The sequence below is a fragment of the Gopherus evgoodei genome, chromosome 5 (genome assembly GCF_007399415.2).
Source record: "Gopherus evgoodei ecotype Sinaloan lineage chromosome 5, rGopEvg1_v1.p, whole genome shotgun sequence".
NCBI classification, from domain to species: domain Eukaryota; kingdom Metazoa; phylum Chordata; order Testudines; family Testudinidae; genus Gopherus; species Gopherus evgoodei.
The window spans coordinates 4171217-4190006 of record NC_044326.1 but is presented as its reverse complement, the minus strand read 5'-3'; the positions used below and the strand labels follow the sequence as shown (position 1 = coordinate 4190006).

General features: G+C 42.2%; 1 protein-coding gene across 1 annotated transcript in view; it reads left to right on the top strand.

Annotated features, from left to right (window-relative positions):
* The window catches only part of LOC115652963 (exocyst complex component 6B-like), a 176894-nt gene that overhangs the window by 59928 nt on the left and 98176 nt on the right, over window positions 1-18790 (top strand). The window contains exon 6 of the mRNA XM_030565625.1: window positions 12470-12543. Coding sequence (XP_030421485.1) covers window positions 12470-12543 — 74 coding nt within the window. The remainder of the gene's footprint in view (window positions 1-12469; window positions 12544-18790) is intronic.

The following is an 18790-nucleotide window of genomic DNA, read 5'->3' as shown; positions in this document are numbered from 1 at the left end:
ACCGCTCCTGCCGTCAGTCACAGCCACCCTCTATAGCTTACACCTCATTGACTTCTTCTCAACGTGTCACATGTACCCCTCCGTACTTGCATCTTCTCCTTGGTTACTGGGCTTTCCTTTGTGTTTATCTGCTCATGGTCCTGTGCAACACACAAGGAGAGGATACTGGTTCTCACGTGCCTTTTCCTGAGACCTTGAATGGTTGAGTGGTTATGGGCTGTCTGCGTGAAATTACCCATACAAAAGTAGTTTTTTCTTAAAAACAAGTCGTCTTAAAAACAGCAAGAACATGATAGTAAAACAAAGAGAAACAATCTGCATAACATCCCTACATGTGAACTTGTCATAAATTAAACCATATAATAAGGTATTGTCAGCTTAATTACAGTAAAATGAAAAGAAAACCGTACATCTCTGTCAATCATTCACTTCTGACCGCTCTTGACACCACCTTTCCCTTCTGTGTCCCAAAGATCTTTCCTGGTTCCTGCCTTTTAAAGCTCCTAAGCCTATGTCAAATCCTTTGATGTTAAAGGGCTTCCAGAGTTCATTCCAGGCAGTCCTCCATCTCTGTGTCCCAGTTTTTCCCCAAGTAGTCCTTTGAAATACAGAACCACACAATTGGTGTTTGTAAACCTTTTCAGCCTCCTATTCAGGGGGGAAAAAGATCATTAGAGCTGCTAATTCACCTCTTCCAAATATTAAACATCTTAATTCATCAGAGAGCTTATCATCCGCTCTTTCCATTCCATGTATTTGTCTGGGTTTGGAAAAGTAACCTTTAGACATCCATAACTCAGTTCTTTCTATACATATGCCCAACATTATCTATTACTTATTGACAGATACCAGCCTTCCTGTCACAAAACTTCCAATTTCATCTGAAAACTTTTACTTTCTTGTACTTTAAAATGTCTGACAATCCAGCAGTGAGTTGTTGTTCTCTGCTGTTGTGGACGCAGCTCAGACCTGTCGGCATCTGAAGGCTCAGGCACACCCCTTTGAAACATCTGTCAGATTTGTTCTGCCTCTTGAAGTAAATGGAGTTCCGGGCTCTTCCTTGTCCGGAGCCTTAGAGGAATGGATGTTTTTATTGAATTTGATTCAGTTTGGCTCAATTTGATAACTTGGGGGGTGGGGGCTCATTCTCTGAAATTCTCACTACCTTGATAATTTGGCTGTTAAAAGGGAAATTCAGCAAAAAGTGTTGGGTTTGAAAGTCATTGAGGGAATTCAAGTTCAATATGGAAATTGTGAAATGAGTTATTGAAACTTTGGCCAAAGTTCCAGAAGCCTACTTGCTATACCTCTGTTCAGCCTTCTCATCATAATTTCTTACCTTTCTCCTCTTGTAAGGATCTCCAACTACAGAATAAGGCTTTGCATTTTGGTCTCACATATTACTCAAGGTATTTTACAAAATATTAATATCCCTATAGATGATCTTTACACATCTTAAACAATATCCTAATCATAGCTCATTCAAAAGAGAAAGCATTAAAGAATGTGGCACACACCATTCAGTTCCCTGAGAATTGTAGCTTGGTGTCATATTTTCCCAAAAAACATGCCTACTTCACATCTGTAACCATTTCTGGAATCCTGTGTCCAGTTCTGGTGCCCATAATACAAGAAAGAGGTTGATAAGTTGGAGAGGGTTCAGAGAAGACCCATGAGAACGATTAAAGAATTAGTAAACATGTCTTATAATGACAGACTCAGAGCTCAATCTGTTTAGTTTAACAAAGAGGTTAAAGGGTGACATGTTTACAGTCTAAAAGTATCTATATGGGGAAAAATATTCAATAATGGGCTCTTTAGTCTAGCTAAGAAAGTTGGTGTTGGTCCTTCTAAGCAGAGGGTAAGACTGGATGACCTCCTGAGGTCTCTTCCAACCCTAATCTTCCATAATTCTATGATTAACACAATCCAATATCTGGAAATTGAAGCTAGACAAATTGAGACTGGAAATAAGGCATATATTTTTAGCAGTGATGGTTATTAACCATTGCAACAATTTACAAAGGGTTGTGATGGCGCATCACTGATGATTTTTAAATCAAGATTGGGGGCTAATTTAGCTACAGCGGGTCAGGAAAAAGATCTTGGCATCATCGTGGATAGTTCTCTGAAGATGTCCACGCAGTGCGCAGAGGCTGTCAAAAAAGCTAACAGGATGTTAGGAATCATTAAAAAGTGGGTAGAGAATAAGATTGAGAATATATTATTGCCCTTATATAAATCCATGGTACGCCCACATCTTGAATACTGTGTACAGATGTGGTCTCCTTACCTCAGAAAAGATATTCTAGCACTAGAAAAGGTTCAGAAAACGGCAACTAAAATAATTAGGAGTTTGGAGAGGGTCCCATATGAGGAAGGATTAAAGAGGCGAGGACTCTTCAGCTTGGAAAAGAGGAGACTAAGGGGGGATATGACAGAGGTATATATAATCATGAGTGATGTGGAGAAAGTGGATAAGGAAAAGTTATTTACTTATTCCCATAATATAAGAACTAGAGGTCACCAAATGAAATTAATAGGCAGCAGGTTTAAAACAAATAAAAGGAAGTATTTCTTCACACAGCGCATAGTCAACTTGTGGAACTCCTTACCTGAGGAGGTTGTGAAGGCTGGGATTATAACAATGTTTAAAAGGGAACTGAATAAATTCATGGTGGTTAAGTCCATAAATGGCTAATAGCCAGGATGGGTAAGGAATGGTGTCCCTGGCCTCTGTCCATCAGAGGATGGAGATAGATGGCAGGAGAGAGATCACTTGATCATTGCCTGTTAGCTTCACTCCCTCTGGGGCACCTGGCATTGGCCACTGTCGGTAGACAGATACTGGGCTAGATGGACCTTTGGTCTGACCCGGTACGGCCGTTCTTATGTTCTTACGTTTTTTTCTACAGGATATATTCTAGGAATGTTGCTGGGGGGGAAGTTCTATGGCCTATCTTCGAGGGGGTACCTCACTCATCTAGATATTTGCCTAGTTTTACAACAGGCTACGTAAAAAGCTCTGGCGAAGTCAGTGCAAACTAAAATTTCATATAGACAAAATAAGAAAGTAAGTGATTTTTCAGAAATAGCAAGCTGTGACACTTTTGTACTTTTATGTCTGATTTTGAAAGCATGTAGTTTTTAAATTAGGTGAAACTTGAGGTACACAAGATAAATCAGACTCCTGAAAGGGGTACAGTAGTCTGGAAGGCTTGAGAATCACTACTTTAAAATATCAAGAAGGAAAGAGATATCTGACAAAGTGAATATTCACCCATGAAAGTTTATACATCTGTTAGTCTGTAAGGTGCCACAGGACTCTTTGTTGCTTTTTACTGATCCATACTAACACAGCTACCCCTCTGATACTTGACTCCATAATTAGAGTTTCCTTTTGGCTGAGTAATCCTTGGTTTTAGGAGCTGCTAGCCCAGAGGTGGGCAAACTACGGCCCACCGCCCACATCTGGCCTGCAGTACCGTCCTGCCCGGCTCTTGAGTTCCCAGCCGGGGAGGCTAGCCCCCAGGCACTCCCCCACAGCCTGAGTTCGCCGTGCCACCAGAGCTCTGGGTGGTGAAACTGCGACAGCCACTGGATGTCGTGTATTAAATTGCTCCCCATAGGAATGCGCTACTCGCGGAGCACCAGGACTGGCTGCTGTAAGTAGTACCCTGTAAGTAGCACATTCCTACCGGGAGCAATTTCATACACTACACCAGCCCTGCATAGTTTCGGAACCTTGGTGTGGCCCTCAGGCCAAAAAGTTTGCCCACCTCTGTGCTAGCCCTATCAGTGCGCCTTCTAATACTGCTTTCTCACCAGCCAGATCTTTTACACCAGAGTCAGACCCTAAATTCAGAAGCACCAAAACTACACTCAGGGCTCCATTTGTCGCTGCATCCATCTTTTAATCTTTATCCTTGGGGCAAATGTCATAGTCTTTTGGAGGAGAATGAGAGACCAGTGTTTGCGTTAACACCAACAGATGTACCAACATTAGGGATGAGAGTGATTTCATTGCCACTTAGAGCAACTGAGAGGATTCTACGATGAACTAAAACTGCCTGTAATTCCTGCATGTGCAAACAGACGACACTCATTAATAGTTAGACATCCTTTGAGGAATTACCAGTCTGCCATATAATTTTACTTCTCACTGGATGCTCAGACGTGTTAGTGGGAAAGAGGGAAATGAGAGAGGAGGTGGTAGTGTTATAATTGTGTCTACAAGTTTACCCGAATTGTGAGGAAGTGAATAAATTTTCCAATCACACACAAATGTTGATAGGAAAAGGTGTAAAAGGGAGATGGACTGAATTATTGTGAATAAAATGGCCTCCTGAGATAACTCAGGGACTGTGTTAAGATCAATAAGAAAAATATGGGACTGAAAATCAATTAACTGAAATTAGGCCTAACTGGTGGACAAAATAATGAAAGGATGAGCTATTCAGCCCATCACTTCATTTTGGGGAGACTTTGGGGGAACTGGAGAACAAGCACAAAAATTACTGACTGAAAGAAGGGGAAGGAATGAGGTTCACCTTCATGGCTGCTCGCCCCACCATGGGACCCAGCATCCACTCTGACACCACTGGCCTTTGACATCCTGATCCTGAGAGACATCCTGACCAGACCAGGCCAAGAGAGCAATCCAGATGACATCACCTCCTCCACTGGCTCCAGCATAATTCCAAACACCACCTGAGATGTGAGAATTTCCCCCCCTCTCCCCCCAATGTGTCCTTTTCCTTCCTCTCCTTATTTCTTCTCTTTCCTATCCATCTCCTTTTTCTTGCTGTCTAATAAGAGTCTGGCTTAGCTGGCCAATGCTGTATCTTCTGCAGCACTGGTGTGAGCAGGTGACACAAGAGCCAGCCAAAAGCCATGCCCCACACAGTCTGATGCTGGGAAGTTTGCCATGTCTCGGAACGGCTGATAAAACCATGTACTGTGGGACTGTGTTTTTCCAGCACTGAGGGTGGAAGTGAAAGTTAACACCGAAGACAGAAGTTGCGTTTTCTGTCTTTGCTGTTCTCCTCTTTTGTGCGTGTTTGTCTTGACTTGTGTTCTAGGAAACGGGATTGGACTTTAACAATATCTACAGCCCATCTCAACTCACTTCTCTTTCTCCCAAAAAGGACAGTTAATACCATCTAAGGGACTGTCCAACAAATGGGTTTTCCTTATAAAATCCCTCTACAGCTAAAGGAAAAGGGAATAAGTCTTATGGTTAAAATAAAAGCCTTATTTAATACTTTTCTTCAACTAGTTTTACCGCTTTTTCCATATCTTTAACAAAAGGTTAAAAAGATTTTAATGGCGTGTTTGCCCTGGTGCTATGGAGGCTGAGGTCTCTGTATACCAAACCGTGAACCTTGTTTAACACAGTTAAATATTGGACAGCGGCACAGTCATGTTAACACCTCTGACTCTTTGGACCCACATAGTCCATCAAAATTTATATAACAGTGAGTCTTGTGTGAACTGTCTATCTGTTCACTGGTACAGATAAACACATATACAATGATGACCAGGAAAAATGGTAGTGACTATGCAGTTTTCTTTGACATCCATTGAAATGAATGGGATGCCTGGTACTTTTCAGCAGCATGGCTGTGTTTAGTGCCCTGATGAGGAAAAACTGTACTTTAATGGTGTCCTATTAGCCATTTGGGGGGGGCACACTTTCTGTGAAAGCAGCAAAGAGTTTTGGAAAGCAGCAAACGTATTGGAGCATGAGCTTTCGTGGGTGGATACCCACTTTGTTGGATGCATTCACTCACGAAAGCTCATGCTCCAGTACGTTTGTTAGTCTATAAGGTGCCACTTTTACAGATCCAGACTAACATGGCTACCCCTCTGATATTTGAGTTTCTGTGAATTAGCTGAAACAGGAGCCTCCCCTGTGTGGCAAGAAACTTTATTCATTCCCAATATCACTCCATTTTTCAGCATGGCCCAACTAACTGTCTTCAGCACTTCTGGACCTCTGTATTCTTACCTGTCACCAATTCCTTTACTAACACTGGATTCTACCGAGGGAGCTCTCTATCAACCAGTTCTGCTGTGTGTGGCATTTACCTCCAGCTGATTCCTGCTTTTAGCTTCTAGCAACTAAACTGTGCTTTGTTTTATATGTTCTAATCCACTGTATTTAGGCCATGTATTCAGTTCCTGTTCTTTTTCTTTACGCATACATCCTCGTATTCCAGCACCTTCCTGCAGAATCTCAGGCAACCAAAGGATATGAAGCTTTGCTTGCTTTGTTATTTATTCTCTCTAAAAGCATTGCAGACCTCCATACCACCTGCAGTGCTCCTCATCCTCCTCTTTACTGCTCCTTCAAGACTCTTCTCCAGTGAACTTTTCTCCTCCAAACTCATTCACCTTAACTTGACCCCTAAGAGTTCTTTCCACCCTAACCCTAATCATCATCATCACTAATAAATTTATTCTACTGCACCCAAAGTGGGAGATGTTTGTCTCACACACATAAGAGGGCAGCGAGTACTAGTAACAATGTGGTGGGATTAGAGAGAGAGGAAAGTTAGTGCACATAATTATTTTAAGTTACATGCACATCTCGATTTTTTTTTAATGAATGTGTGTAAATGTATGGTACACACTAAGGCATACCATGTATGTAGGTGTCCAAAATGTGTACAGATTATGCGTGTGTTCCTTTTTTCTGTGCAAATTTTTGCCCCCATCCCTTTCTGGAAGTATCCCAATCTGATTCTTATTCCTGAGCCATCCACAATATGCATCTTCTGCTCAATTAGCCGTTTGTACATAAATAGATACAATATACGTGTACATCCTCTGCTTGAGACTGCTTACTGGTGGAAATCCATTCCTTGCCCAGGATATTGTAGAGAAAGCCATAGACCTTTTCAGCACTATGGAAGCTGAGAATAACTCCATAGCAGGCAACTTTCTTGCTGGTGGAAACTGTTCCTTCATACATCTTGATCTCCTTTTCCTGTCCTCCCTGGGGTCTTCGTTCTGTATGCAGATGAGCCCTGTCACCATCTGTCCTTCAAATTCCTATCCATCCCCAAGTCCTTTAGTCTTCTTACTTAGTCTGGTATTTCCCTTGATGGATCTTATGGCTGTGTATTTGCTCTCTTCACTCAACTCCTCTTCCCAATTCTGTTCAAAATCTCACTGTCACCCACCTCTTTATACATACCTTTGAGCACACCTGCATCTTAGTTCTCTCCGTTTGCCCTTCGCTCCCATGTTCTCTTTCCTACATCTCAAGTTCCACCCTGTATGCTGTTCAGCTATGCTCCACCACTGTTACAACTCTCAGACTCGATCGCTGTTATACATCCCAGCTCTGGAGCACTGTGAAGTCTGGGGCTCTCATTAGATACTCTACAGGATTGCCGTCCGGGCTGCAATGTCTAATTTTTATTCGTCCCTCATTTCCAGATGTGCCGATTATCTTTGTGTCCTCTCACATATTGTTAACACCTACCAAGCTAGCCCTCCCCTCCTGCTCTTTCTCCAGATAGATAGGAGGAGCTTGCTTCTCTCCTGCCACCCAAGATTTCCCTAATTTGTTTCTTCCAGCTCCTCCCTACCGAGTCTTTTTCCTGCCCTTTCTGTTTCCTTACTGTTCAGTGATTTTCATAATATCAAATTGATTTAAAAACCCTTGTCCCCTTCTACTCTTATTTGGTCCAGACTCATTGTAGCATCTAGGATTAAATCTTCTCTGTATGAAACTTCATAATCCCATAACAGGGTGGGGGGAGGCCTCTGGCAGCCACAGTTCAAACCCTACCTTGATGCCACCCCTTTGCCTGCAACAGATTCTCAGCTGTTATAGTCCAAACCCCCTTCTCTCTCTCCAAAGGTCTGCTAAAAACCCACCTCCTCCACTAGTCCTACCAACAATGTTAGTGTATAGAAGAGTAATAAAGTATATGTGTCAGCTTTGCAAAAGTCTTCTGAGCATTTACGAGCCCATGCATAAAATGTGCTTCTATAATTATCATCTTGACATGGGGCAAAAATATTGAACAGCATGGGCAAGTGGGAAGGTAGGATTTTGCAAGGGGGTATGTGTGTGTAAAATACATAATACACATGATATTATATCAGAAAAAACATGTGTGTGTATATAGATTCAGCTACTATAGTGACAAAAGAGGCCTAGAGAGAGTGTGTGTGTGTGTAAAAACAGAACTTCATGGTTTGGAATAAACATTTAATTGGCACGAGTTTGGGATAACTGCATTATTCACAAGTAGTGAAACCATGTGCAAATTATGCAGATTGCAGTAAATGAGTGCTAACAAAATCTTTGTACCACCTGTCCACACCATCATTCTGAAGGTGGGACACGTATCATGCAGAAAACCTTGTCCCTAAATTAGTGAATTTGGGAATAAAGAAGCCAACGGTGTTTACTCCTAACTACACACAATGTAGTAGAATCTCTCTGTACTTGTATATTTGCATGTATAGCTGTGTACAGTAGTAAATGAAAGGAGATTCTGAAATTCTGTATCATTAATTTACAATGGGTGCCTTTTTTCCTTGTGTGTTTGAACTCTTTATTCTTTGTTCATTGCTTAGCAGTTCCTTGATTCTTTCGTTGGAGAAGCCTTTTGGAAAAGAGGCTGGAGTCCCTCTGTAACCTGCCCTGGCTGTCCCTAGCTGTAGCCCTTGCAAAGACATTACTACTTTGGCCTGAACACAAGCCGCTCAAACCTTTAGCCTGGCTAAATGCTTTGTACAAACAGCCGCATACAGATCTGCTCTATTCTCTTGTGATTTTCTGCTCAAGGGGCCGTGTGGTAGGTGGCTTGCTCTATCTCGCCGCTCGCCTTGGTAGTGAAGAAAGTACAATAAACGAATCTGACAGTGCCGAGGCCACCGCTGTGCTAGGTCGTTCTGAGAAAACTGTACCGAAACCTGATTGAGGAGATTAAAACCAAGAACTGGCTGTCTCTCCTTTAAAGCTCTGTTCCTTTTTAGAAGGACTTTGTCCATTTCCTTTCCCCAGATAAGTTTGTGGCATTGGTATGTAAAACGTGAACTATGAGTACAGAGGGTGCTGCAGTACTTTGTAATAATAATGTGGTGAAACACCCCATTCATTCCTGTTCCAATCCCTTGAAGTCAGTATGCACATTGCATCGTATAAGCAAGATCTGTGATCTCATTTGTACTGTAATACATGTAGTATAATAATCATCTCATGGCCTTTTTCACTCCTTGGATGTATTATTCATGCAATACATGCCTCCACCAGTTTTTTGAGGAGTTACCGTTTGAGCCACTCTGCACTACAGAATTTACTGAGTTAGTGATATATTTAATACAGAGGTGCTGTAACATGGGTTACTCTTCCCTGCACAGGATGGACCATACTTTATTACAGCTGTTTATTAAAGTGTGCGACTCTCCACTACAGACAGGGTTGTAACATGGTTCCTCATATAACTAGAGCAGAGCTAATAATTGGACACAAGTAATGAATGGGATGGCTTTTACCTTGAATTTCCCCTAAACAGATCACAAGATTTGGGAATATATTGCTTATCTGGAAACTTTCAAGAATATCATCAGCAGATCTTTTGCATACAAATTATCATGAATATTTGAAAGCCAAATTTGCACAAATTGGGAATCTTACAGTTGAGTTTAGAATTCTAAATTAGTTCCTAGCAGCTTTTAGACACTTGAATTTACAAACTGGCTTTTAAAAAAAAAAAAAAAAATTCTGATATTTCTCCCAGTGTTCACTTGGCTATAGATATAACAGGATTTGGCCACATCCATAGAAGCAAGCATTACTCCTGCCCCTCTCAAAACACGCCTTTGTTACAACACGGTGCCCCAGTGCAGTAAATCTATAGACAGGCCCCTTAAATACACCATCTCAGTGATAATATTTTTCATGCATTCTTGGGAAGCCAGAAGGCTTTTTGCTGCATTTAAAATGTGCGTGGTGTTCAGATAGTATATGCTCAAAGTTAAAGGCTTAATATTGGGTTTTTGTATTATGTGAACATGCCTAGATACTGTACGGATGGGCATGTAACAGAAAATCACCTCTTTCAGAGCACCTGCATGAGACCTCTGCATTGCTTAAGTCCCTCTTAGAGCATGGACTGTCCCGTGAGCACACGGGTGAAATTGAGTCTGTTAAATAAGTTTATACAAAATGCACAGTAAAATGAATATAAATAGTTTAATGAAATTTAAAACTAATTCAATGAAAATAGTTTGTCATTTTAAATTTCAACTTTCCCCTGGACTGTTTGCAGCCCAGACATTGCAGCCCAGTGTGCTGTACCTGGAGAATTGACTCGAAACTGAGCAGCCTAGTTTAAATATACAATCTCCATGATGTGCAAATGCAAATCAAAACCAAACTTGTCAAACATACAGGCCTAAATTTAGGCCTCATGCTCATATATAGGGACCATCAGAGATGGACCTTTCTTTGCCAAACATCTTGAATGGTGAAATTTAAATAGATTTTTTAAAATTCTTTGTTAAATTAAGTTTCTGTTAGTAGCACAGGTGTGGAATTTTGGTTTTGAAAAGCTGTTTATTAATCTGACTGCCTCTGACTTTCTGCAATTTTCCAAATATTCTATTCCTTTATTGTACTACAGTGAGAGTCACTTTGGAAATGCCTGGTTGAGAGGTTAGTCATAATGCCAGTTTAGACTGTTTTGGTATTTTAAAATATTAAAAAGTAAAACTATGGACATTTGAAAATTGGCACTTTAAGAAGGACATGGCAGCCAATCTCCAAATTGCAGGATGTGCCTTCTCTGACAGTTGAACGAAAAGGTTGCGGTGGAGGGGGGGACAAATGATCTTAATTGCGTGAGAATTTGGAAATAGGGCAAATTCTGTGTGGCTCATTAAAGCCAGTGGGACTGCTCAAGCGACTGGACTGCAGGATCAGGGCCTTAAAAATGTGATTCTTAAATGTATTTTTCCTTCTTGGTATTACTTCAAAGTGAGAAAAATAATGGAAGCAGGCTTCCAATGAAGGGAATATATGGAATGAGGTGGAACCATTTAGGGCTTTGTGATTAACCATATATTATCTCTCAGTACCTTAGTCTGGGCATGAAGATGGGAAGTAAAACCTTGGTTTTATCCTCCTTTATACCCTTCTTGTTCTGTGAAGGCTTCATGCTAGGCTGAGGGCTGCTCCCCGATCTTAAAAAGTCCTGACGTGATGAATAACTGTGCTGAAGTAGATGCTAAATCATGAGTATTGGGATCATTTTATTTAAAAGCTGTAGCTTGGAGCATTTTTTCTTCTTCTGTACAGGCATGGCACAAAGTAAACAGTGTCTCCTGCAAACTGTCCCAGGTTGTAATTCCACGAAAGCAACAACATTGAGCCAGGCAAAAGCACAGGACACACCATTGGCGTATGGTATTCCTAGGTGACTTCACAAACCACGTGCACTTAGACATGAGGGAGTAAAGTGAGGTTGGAGATTCAGTCATGATCGTTGTATCTAAGTGAGGTCCTGGTTTTGTATGAAGAGTCGTTCTAATGGTTGTTTTAGTAAAGTTGGGCAAGATCAGATGGCCTGAAACAGGCCTTCAACGCAAGTGCTCAGCAAGGAGAAATACGGTTATCAGCCTCTTTGTGAGAATTATCAACCAAGAGCTGTGAAATGATCCTCTAACCTGAAATCATAATGTATGGTCCCCCATATTAGTTTTAGACTGAGTTTAACCAATACATTAAAAGAAAAATAAACCACCAGAGTGTAGAATTAGGGCCGGATTACACCAGAAAGGGGCAGACGTGGCTTTGGAAGTGTTCTTTGCTTTATAAACCAACGTTATTCAGATGTCAAAAGTCCACCTCCAAAATAAAGGAATAGGCCACACAATGGGGGCAGTTCTTCCCATTTTGGGTGCTTGTATACGGGCAATAATGTTTCATACCAGAAAATGCAGATAATCTGCTACAGAATAATTAATGGTGCTGCTGGGCATATTTTTTTGATGAATGCTTATGGAACCCGGTGACAGGCGTGAAATTAGAAAATACCTTCAGTGCCCTAAAATATAAATAGCATTCGGAACTGAAAAGATTTTCACAGCTGAAGATTTTATTGTGTTGAGAGGAAAAACTTTTCCACCCCCACCTCCCCTTTCTTCTTTGCAAGTTGTTTGTCCATTCACAAAACAAATACTCTGAAGCCCAGTGCGGCTCATGGGAATAAATTTCAGGTCGAATTAGTACAGTTTCCTTGCTGTCAGGACGGTGGAATTAATGGTGTTTTGATGACACAAATTTTGAAGGGCAAACAAAGAAGTTGAAGGGAGGGAGACATGACTCCTTAGAAGTGCAGTCCTCCTCTCCCCCAGTCTCTCTTGTCTTCCCTGTCATCCGTCTGCCAATCTCCCTGTCCATGGTTAGTTAAAGGCGCTTTTTATCCTCTTTTCTTTCCCACAGAGTTTGCCAGATCCGGGCCAGTGCCTGGGTTCCAAGGGGACACACTGCAGTTGGCCTTCATCGACTTGAGACAAGTAAGTCTTTGTGTTTTTGTTTTTTGTTTTTCTTTTAAGATGTGTGACTGAAGACCATCAGGTCTTAAGGAATAGGGAAGGGAGGGGAAGCAGCATTGGTGATTCAGGCCAGAGACCTATATTCTCTCCCTTTCTCCCCAGTACTCAAGACCGCCAACTTATTTAGCTATCCAGGGTCCTAGGAGTGGCCGAGGTGAATGAGTTGGTGGTGTAGGGGAAAGGGAGAGCACTGGGCCCATTGTGCTCTGGTTGGCTTCTGCAGACATGGCAAAAAGATAACTGAAACTCTCTGCGCTGACACTAAGCAGGTGTTGCTGACAGAGAGAGCAGTGATGCAGAGACTGCCTGCATGGAGCACTTTTGTTCGCAGATAATGCCCGGAGAAGCGTTTCAGGAGGGTGAAGGAATTTGCATTCTGGGTTGTGTAGGGTGTGTGTATGTGTTTTTTTTTTTCTCCCCTAGCTCCCTCTTTTGCAGACATTCCCCAGCCATGAATGACAAAGTGGCTGTTTATGAAGATGGGTACAAAAGGCTCCGCCCATTGATGCCTGCCTCACAAGGGATCCCATTATAGTCATGTTAACCGTAGCAGGTACTAAGGCATCCCTAGAGCTTGGCAAGCCAGTTTAGGGGAAAGGGCCATTCTAGCGAGTCATTTGTTATGGTAGAAATGGGCATTATTGATATACCAGGCGGGGGGAAGAAGGGAGCAGGGCCCTGTCATCTCTTGGCACTGAAGATGGATGGGGTTGGATAGAAAGTCTGAATGAAGTAAGACTCGATGACTGATGTTTCTCTCCTATTAAAACAATCTTTTTTTGTCTGTTAAACCCCACCTGCTTTGTCTCTCCTGCCATAATGATGCAGTGCCTCTTGTTTTCAGGGTTGACATAGTTTGCATTCTGAAAACTTTCAGATGCACAGGGTATTTCTTTAATCTGCATAATCCCTTGTATCGATGATCTCCTCACCACTGTGACTCTGATTCATGCCGGAACAGCTTTTAACCCGTAATGGATTGCGAACCCTCTCCGAATCCAATTGATGTGCATTGTAATCTGTCATCGAATGACACTTCTGCAAAGCTACATTAAAGTTTGATGAGGATAATGAATCTCCACACACCCACTTACATTTGGGAATTCAGTTCTGCATGGTTTGTTTCCATATCAGACTTATCCATTCGGTTACATGTATGGTCCATTTGCAATATTGTCTTAAATGCCTCGCAGGAAAGAAATGAGTTGTCATTGCTGAATCTCATGCTTTTGCATACATAAGTGTTTCAACACCACATGCGGAGTTGTCAGTAAAGCACCCATGACCTTGTGTTTTACTTAATATAGGGGTGTTGGTTCTTCTCCAAAGAGACGCAGATGAATGCAGGGATTTTGAAGAGGAATGCTGTGGTTTTTTCCTAAAGAATTAAATGCCATAAAAATACTTCTCCGATGTTTAACTTACATGAAGCAGTGTATTAACTGCTGGCCAGCGTACGTGTAGTGTTAATATGGTTTATAAGGGCAGCATGCACCCAAGTGAATTCAGCATGAGCCAGGATACAGCTATACGATGGTCCACTTGTGTTTCCTTTCTAGTATTTCTGCTCCTCTGTCAAATACTCTTCTCTACACACGTTTTCTCTAATTGTATTTGTTTGTAAGTTTCCTGCTGCTAAGTGTATTCTATTCTTTCTCTTCCACTAACTGGTCTTCAGCATTTTTGATAACTTGCCGAAGATGTAATCTGTGCTGGGGTACAGTAAAGACCTGACTTACCCAGCCTGCGTAGTGGAATCTGCAGTTCAGGACAGGCAACACTATATCTTTGAGTGTGGGAGTGATGCTGTCTTGATACAAGTAGGGTATTGCTCAGGTAATTGACCATGCTGTGTCATTCTAAAGCCTCTGGGAAGTACAGATATCATTTGTTCATACAGGGCAGTGCATGACATTTTACATAAATATAAATTCCCTATCTGCACAGATTTTCACTGTGCGAAGCTCTGATCCTGCAAGGAATTTTCTGCACCCCTTGCACATACATGGAGCTGTGCTGACTTTCTCACCACAGGCAATTTGAAAAAACCCGAACCCTTGTTTTTCTATAAATATGCATTTGGGGTGTTCCACGGACACTTTTGCTCTGTCACTGTTCTATCATGTGAAACGGTAGGAACTTGACAGAGCTAAATTTGAAAGTCACCTCTTCAAACCACTTCAGTGGGGTAAGACTTGGACAACTGCTGTCTTAGAGTTTATAACAGCTGTTCTGCTTACCACTTGTCAAACAGCAAACATTTTATATGCATCTTTTACTGTGTCCCAAAGCCAGTTGTGGTTGTGGGTTTACGTTGAATGACAATCAAAGTATGTTTCCCTCAAATATACACTTTCCTCGCCCTCTCCCGCCATATTCCCTAGCTTCCCACGTTATCTATATAATCATAGGTAGCCTTCCTTGTTTTATGAGTAGCATGAAATAAAAAGTGAAAAGCCATATTTTTTAAAAAACAATTCATTGGTCATTCATAGACATGGTAAAGTTAATTGGAAGGTTTTTTGGTGAGATACATTTATTTCTTTAATGTGGATCTCCAGCTCATCTTTTAATCAGAATTTGGTGGTAAAAGTTGGATGAAATGAGAGATTTGTGTGTTTAGCCCCATGCCAACGGACACCTTTCATACTGCGATGCTGTCTGCACCGTCCTTGCAGTCTGCTTTGTGTTGCTCTTGTCAGTTTCATGCTAGGAAGTAATTGCATTCAAGGCTATGCTCGCCAGCCAGCAGCATGAAAGCATGCCTCCAGAACGGGTCATGACAGCTTGAGAGTAAGCACGATTCTCCCATTTTTTCCAAGAAAATGTATTTCTATTCTCTGCATAGGGCTAGTTTCATAAACTAGAGGCAGGTTGAAAACAGTCAATTGCATGAGCCTGACACCGAGTGCTTAGATTTAGTCCTGGGCCACACCTGGACAGTGCCCGTCCCACTGAGTGTGCAGCAATGTGTAGAAATACTTGTTAAAAGATGTCAAAAATGGCTTGTTTCATGCGTTGATGAAATACATACTGCCATCTGCAAACCATGAGAGAGAGATTAAGTCGCTTAAACTGAATATTTCCCTGAAGCGGAAGCTAAGATAGTGGCAAACCCTCTGACATGTCTTTGGTCCACACACTCGTTTGCGTATTTGAAGCCTATTTTTCAGTTGAAAGAGAAGACCTTGCAAAACATGGCTAATCACAGCGTTAATCTCGGAATCCTAGAAGGCAGACACGACAAAATGTCCCATTGGGTTCCATCCAGTTCACCTCCCAGCCAGGGCAGGAGTATTCCTTATTGCAGTAACTCTCTTAACTAAATCCTTCTGTAGACTGCTTTGTCAGGGAGAGGCCAGCTCCTCATGCAATATTCCCCATCTCTCACAGCCTGGCACGCTACGGGTAGGGACAGTCAAGTGCTAGATCTGATCAAGCTAGCGTGAGAAATGTGGCTGCAGTGGCACAGGCCCAGGTCAGCTGACCCTCCCAACTACAAGTCCTCCCGACTTCCACGGTATTCACGCAGGTGGCTAGCCTAATCACCTCCCAAGCTACTTGCTAATTTTAGTGTGTTAGCTGGAGCAGAGCTAGCGCCTGTCTGTCTACCCACTTTGGGGAGTGCACACTCAGGTGCAGGGTAGAAGTAGCCTAAAAGTTCCAGTCTGCTGATGCAGCAGGAGATGGCTTCCTGGATTGTTGATGTCAGTGAGCTACAGCTTGTAAAGCATTGCCCTACTGCCATATGCCTAGATGTGTTTTCTTTCCTATTTAGTGTTTAATCCCCCCAAGCAATGAAGCTTCCACCTCTCCCCTGGGAGGCGAATGTACTATAGCTTTGTACCATCTGGATATCTTTCCTGATATTCGGCATAAATTTTCCTTTCCTTCATTTCATCCCATTACAGTACTCTCCCTCTGTGTTGTATCCCTACTCAGTCCCCTCATTTCATAGGTTTTGGTCGCTACTTGTGCATCCCTCGCTAATGCAGTGTAACTCGCTGGACCACTCTTTGAGCTAACAGAGCTGGGTCTTTTAGCTCAGCCTAGGGAGGCACAAAATTAACTTTTATAGGTCAATATGTTCAAAAACTGGTGCCTAAAGTTAGCCTTCTAAATCCATATTTAAATTTAGTTGCCTGATTTTGAAAATATTTACCATAATGCGTTGTTGGAAAGCGGTACGTCATATGCAAAGTCATGGGTTCATTATGCCCCATTTAAACAACTGTTTCATTGATGATCCTTGCATTAATAAGCTAGTCCTGTGGGAGATTTGTGAGTAGTTATACCTTGGGTTTTGATAATGCTGTCCAAGTGAGGATCTCTGAGCGCTTTAGGAACACTAGGGCAAGCCTCTCAACACCCTTCTGAAACAGGCAAGTGTCAATAACCTAGTCCCAGATTTGGACCTTAGCGTCCAAAATATGGGGGTTAGCATGAAAACCTCCAAGCTTAGTTACCAGCTTGGACCTGGTACTGCTGCCACCACCCAAAAAATTAGAGTGTTTTGGGGCACTCTGGTCCCCACAAAAACCTTCCCTGGGGACCCCAAGACCCAAATCCCTTGAGTCTCACAACAAAGGGAAATAAACCTTGTCCCTCCTCCGCCCCTCCAGGTGTTCCTGGAGAGATACACAGACACAAGCTCCGTGAATCTAAACAGAGGGAGTCCACCCTCTCTAATTCCAGTCCTGGAAACGAAAGCACTTCCCTCTTCACCCAGAGGCAATGCAAAGTCAGGCTAGTAAATCTAACACACACAGATCTCCCCCTGACTTCTTCCTCCCACCAATTCCCTGGTGAGCTGCAGACTCAATTCCCTCACTAAAGAAAAACTCCAACAGGTCTTAAAAGAAAGCTTTATATAAAAAAGAAAGAAAAATACATACAAATGGTCTCTCTGTATTAAGGTGACAAATACAGGGTCAATTGCTTAAAAGAATAATGAATAAACAGCCTTATTCAAAAAGAATACAATTTAAAGCACTCCAGCAACTATGTCCATGTAAATACAAAGAAAACAATAGAAACCTTACTGCCTTACTATATTTGTACTCACAACTTGTAAACAGAAGATTAGAAAGCAGGAAACAGAAATCCTCCCGTAGCCGAGAGAGAGAGATTCAAGACAAAGGACTCACACCCAAAACTTCCCTCCACCCAGATCTGAAAAAATCTGGTTTCCTGATTGGTCCTCTGGTCAGGTGTTTCAGGAACTTCTTTCCAGGTGTAAGAACATTAACCCTTAGCTATCTGTTTATGACAGCAAGTAAGTATAACGCTCATTTAATCTGTGAGCAAACTGAATTACCAAGAGCTTAATGTCAGAGAAGATGCAACAGGTCTGTGGGAGGGCCAGGAGTGGAACCCGAAGTGTTCTAATGGCGACTTCATGTGCTCTAACCATGAGGCTGCTCTGTCTGACATGGTCACACGGGGTGCTAGGCCTAAGTTCCATGCCATTCCTTGCGCTTAGAATGTCCTCTTCAAATCTATTGGCTGTGACACTGAATTGTCCCTAAAAACTCATTTCCACCAATAACCTGGGAGAAGTGAAGGAGCAGAAAGGTGACAACAAATAATGGAAAAAAAAATCCTCAAGATGGCCACGTTGTCCTGTCGTCAAAATCTTTTTATTGTCACCTAGTCCTCCTGCCCCCAGCCCCTTCTTATTTTTCCGACTCCTTATGGTAGTGCCATGTCAAATTAAGACAGTGCACCCTTCTTGGAAGGAACTATGACACTGAATCTGAACTGCACTTCTCAAGAGAGATCATTTTGATGGGTATAGGAAGAGGCAAGGTGGCTTTAAGTCATCTTTTTCCTCCTGGATTGTGCGTTTGGACTGCCAAGCGCTGTCCTTATTTCTGTTGGCTTTGAATGGCCCCCTAATGGGTTAGTCCATTTGTCCAGAGCAGAGCGCACACACACTCCAGCCACATACACTCCTTCTGATTCTGAATATGCCCCTTCCCAACCTTGGACCTAGCCATAGGCCAAGTGGGTGTTGCTTAGGATGACTCTCTCAACCCTGCAGCTCCTGAAAGCATGATGGAGGAATTCTCTGTGGAGGAACTAAACCATCCTAAAAGAGCTAGCAGCAGATTCCAGAATCCACGCTAATGTTTTGCTTGCTTGTTAGGCTCAGAATGTGTTTTTGGGGCAGTAAAAAATAAAAGTATTTTGAAAAGGCACCTTTCTT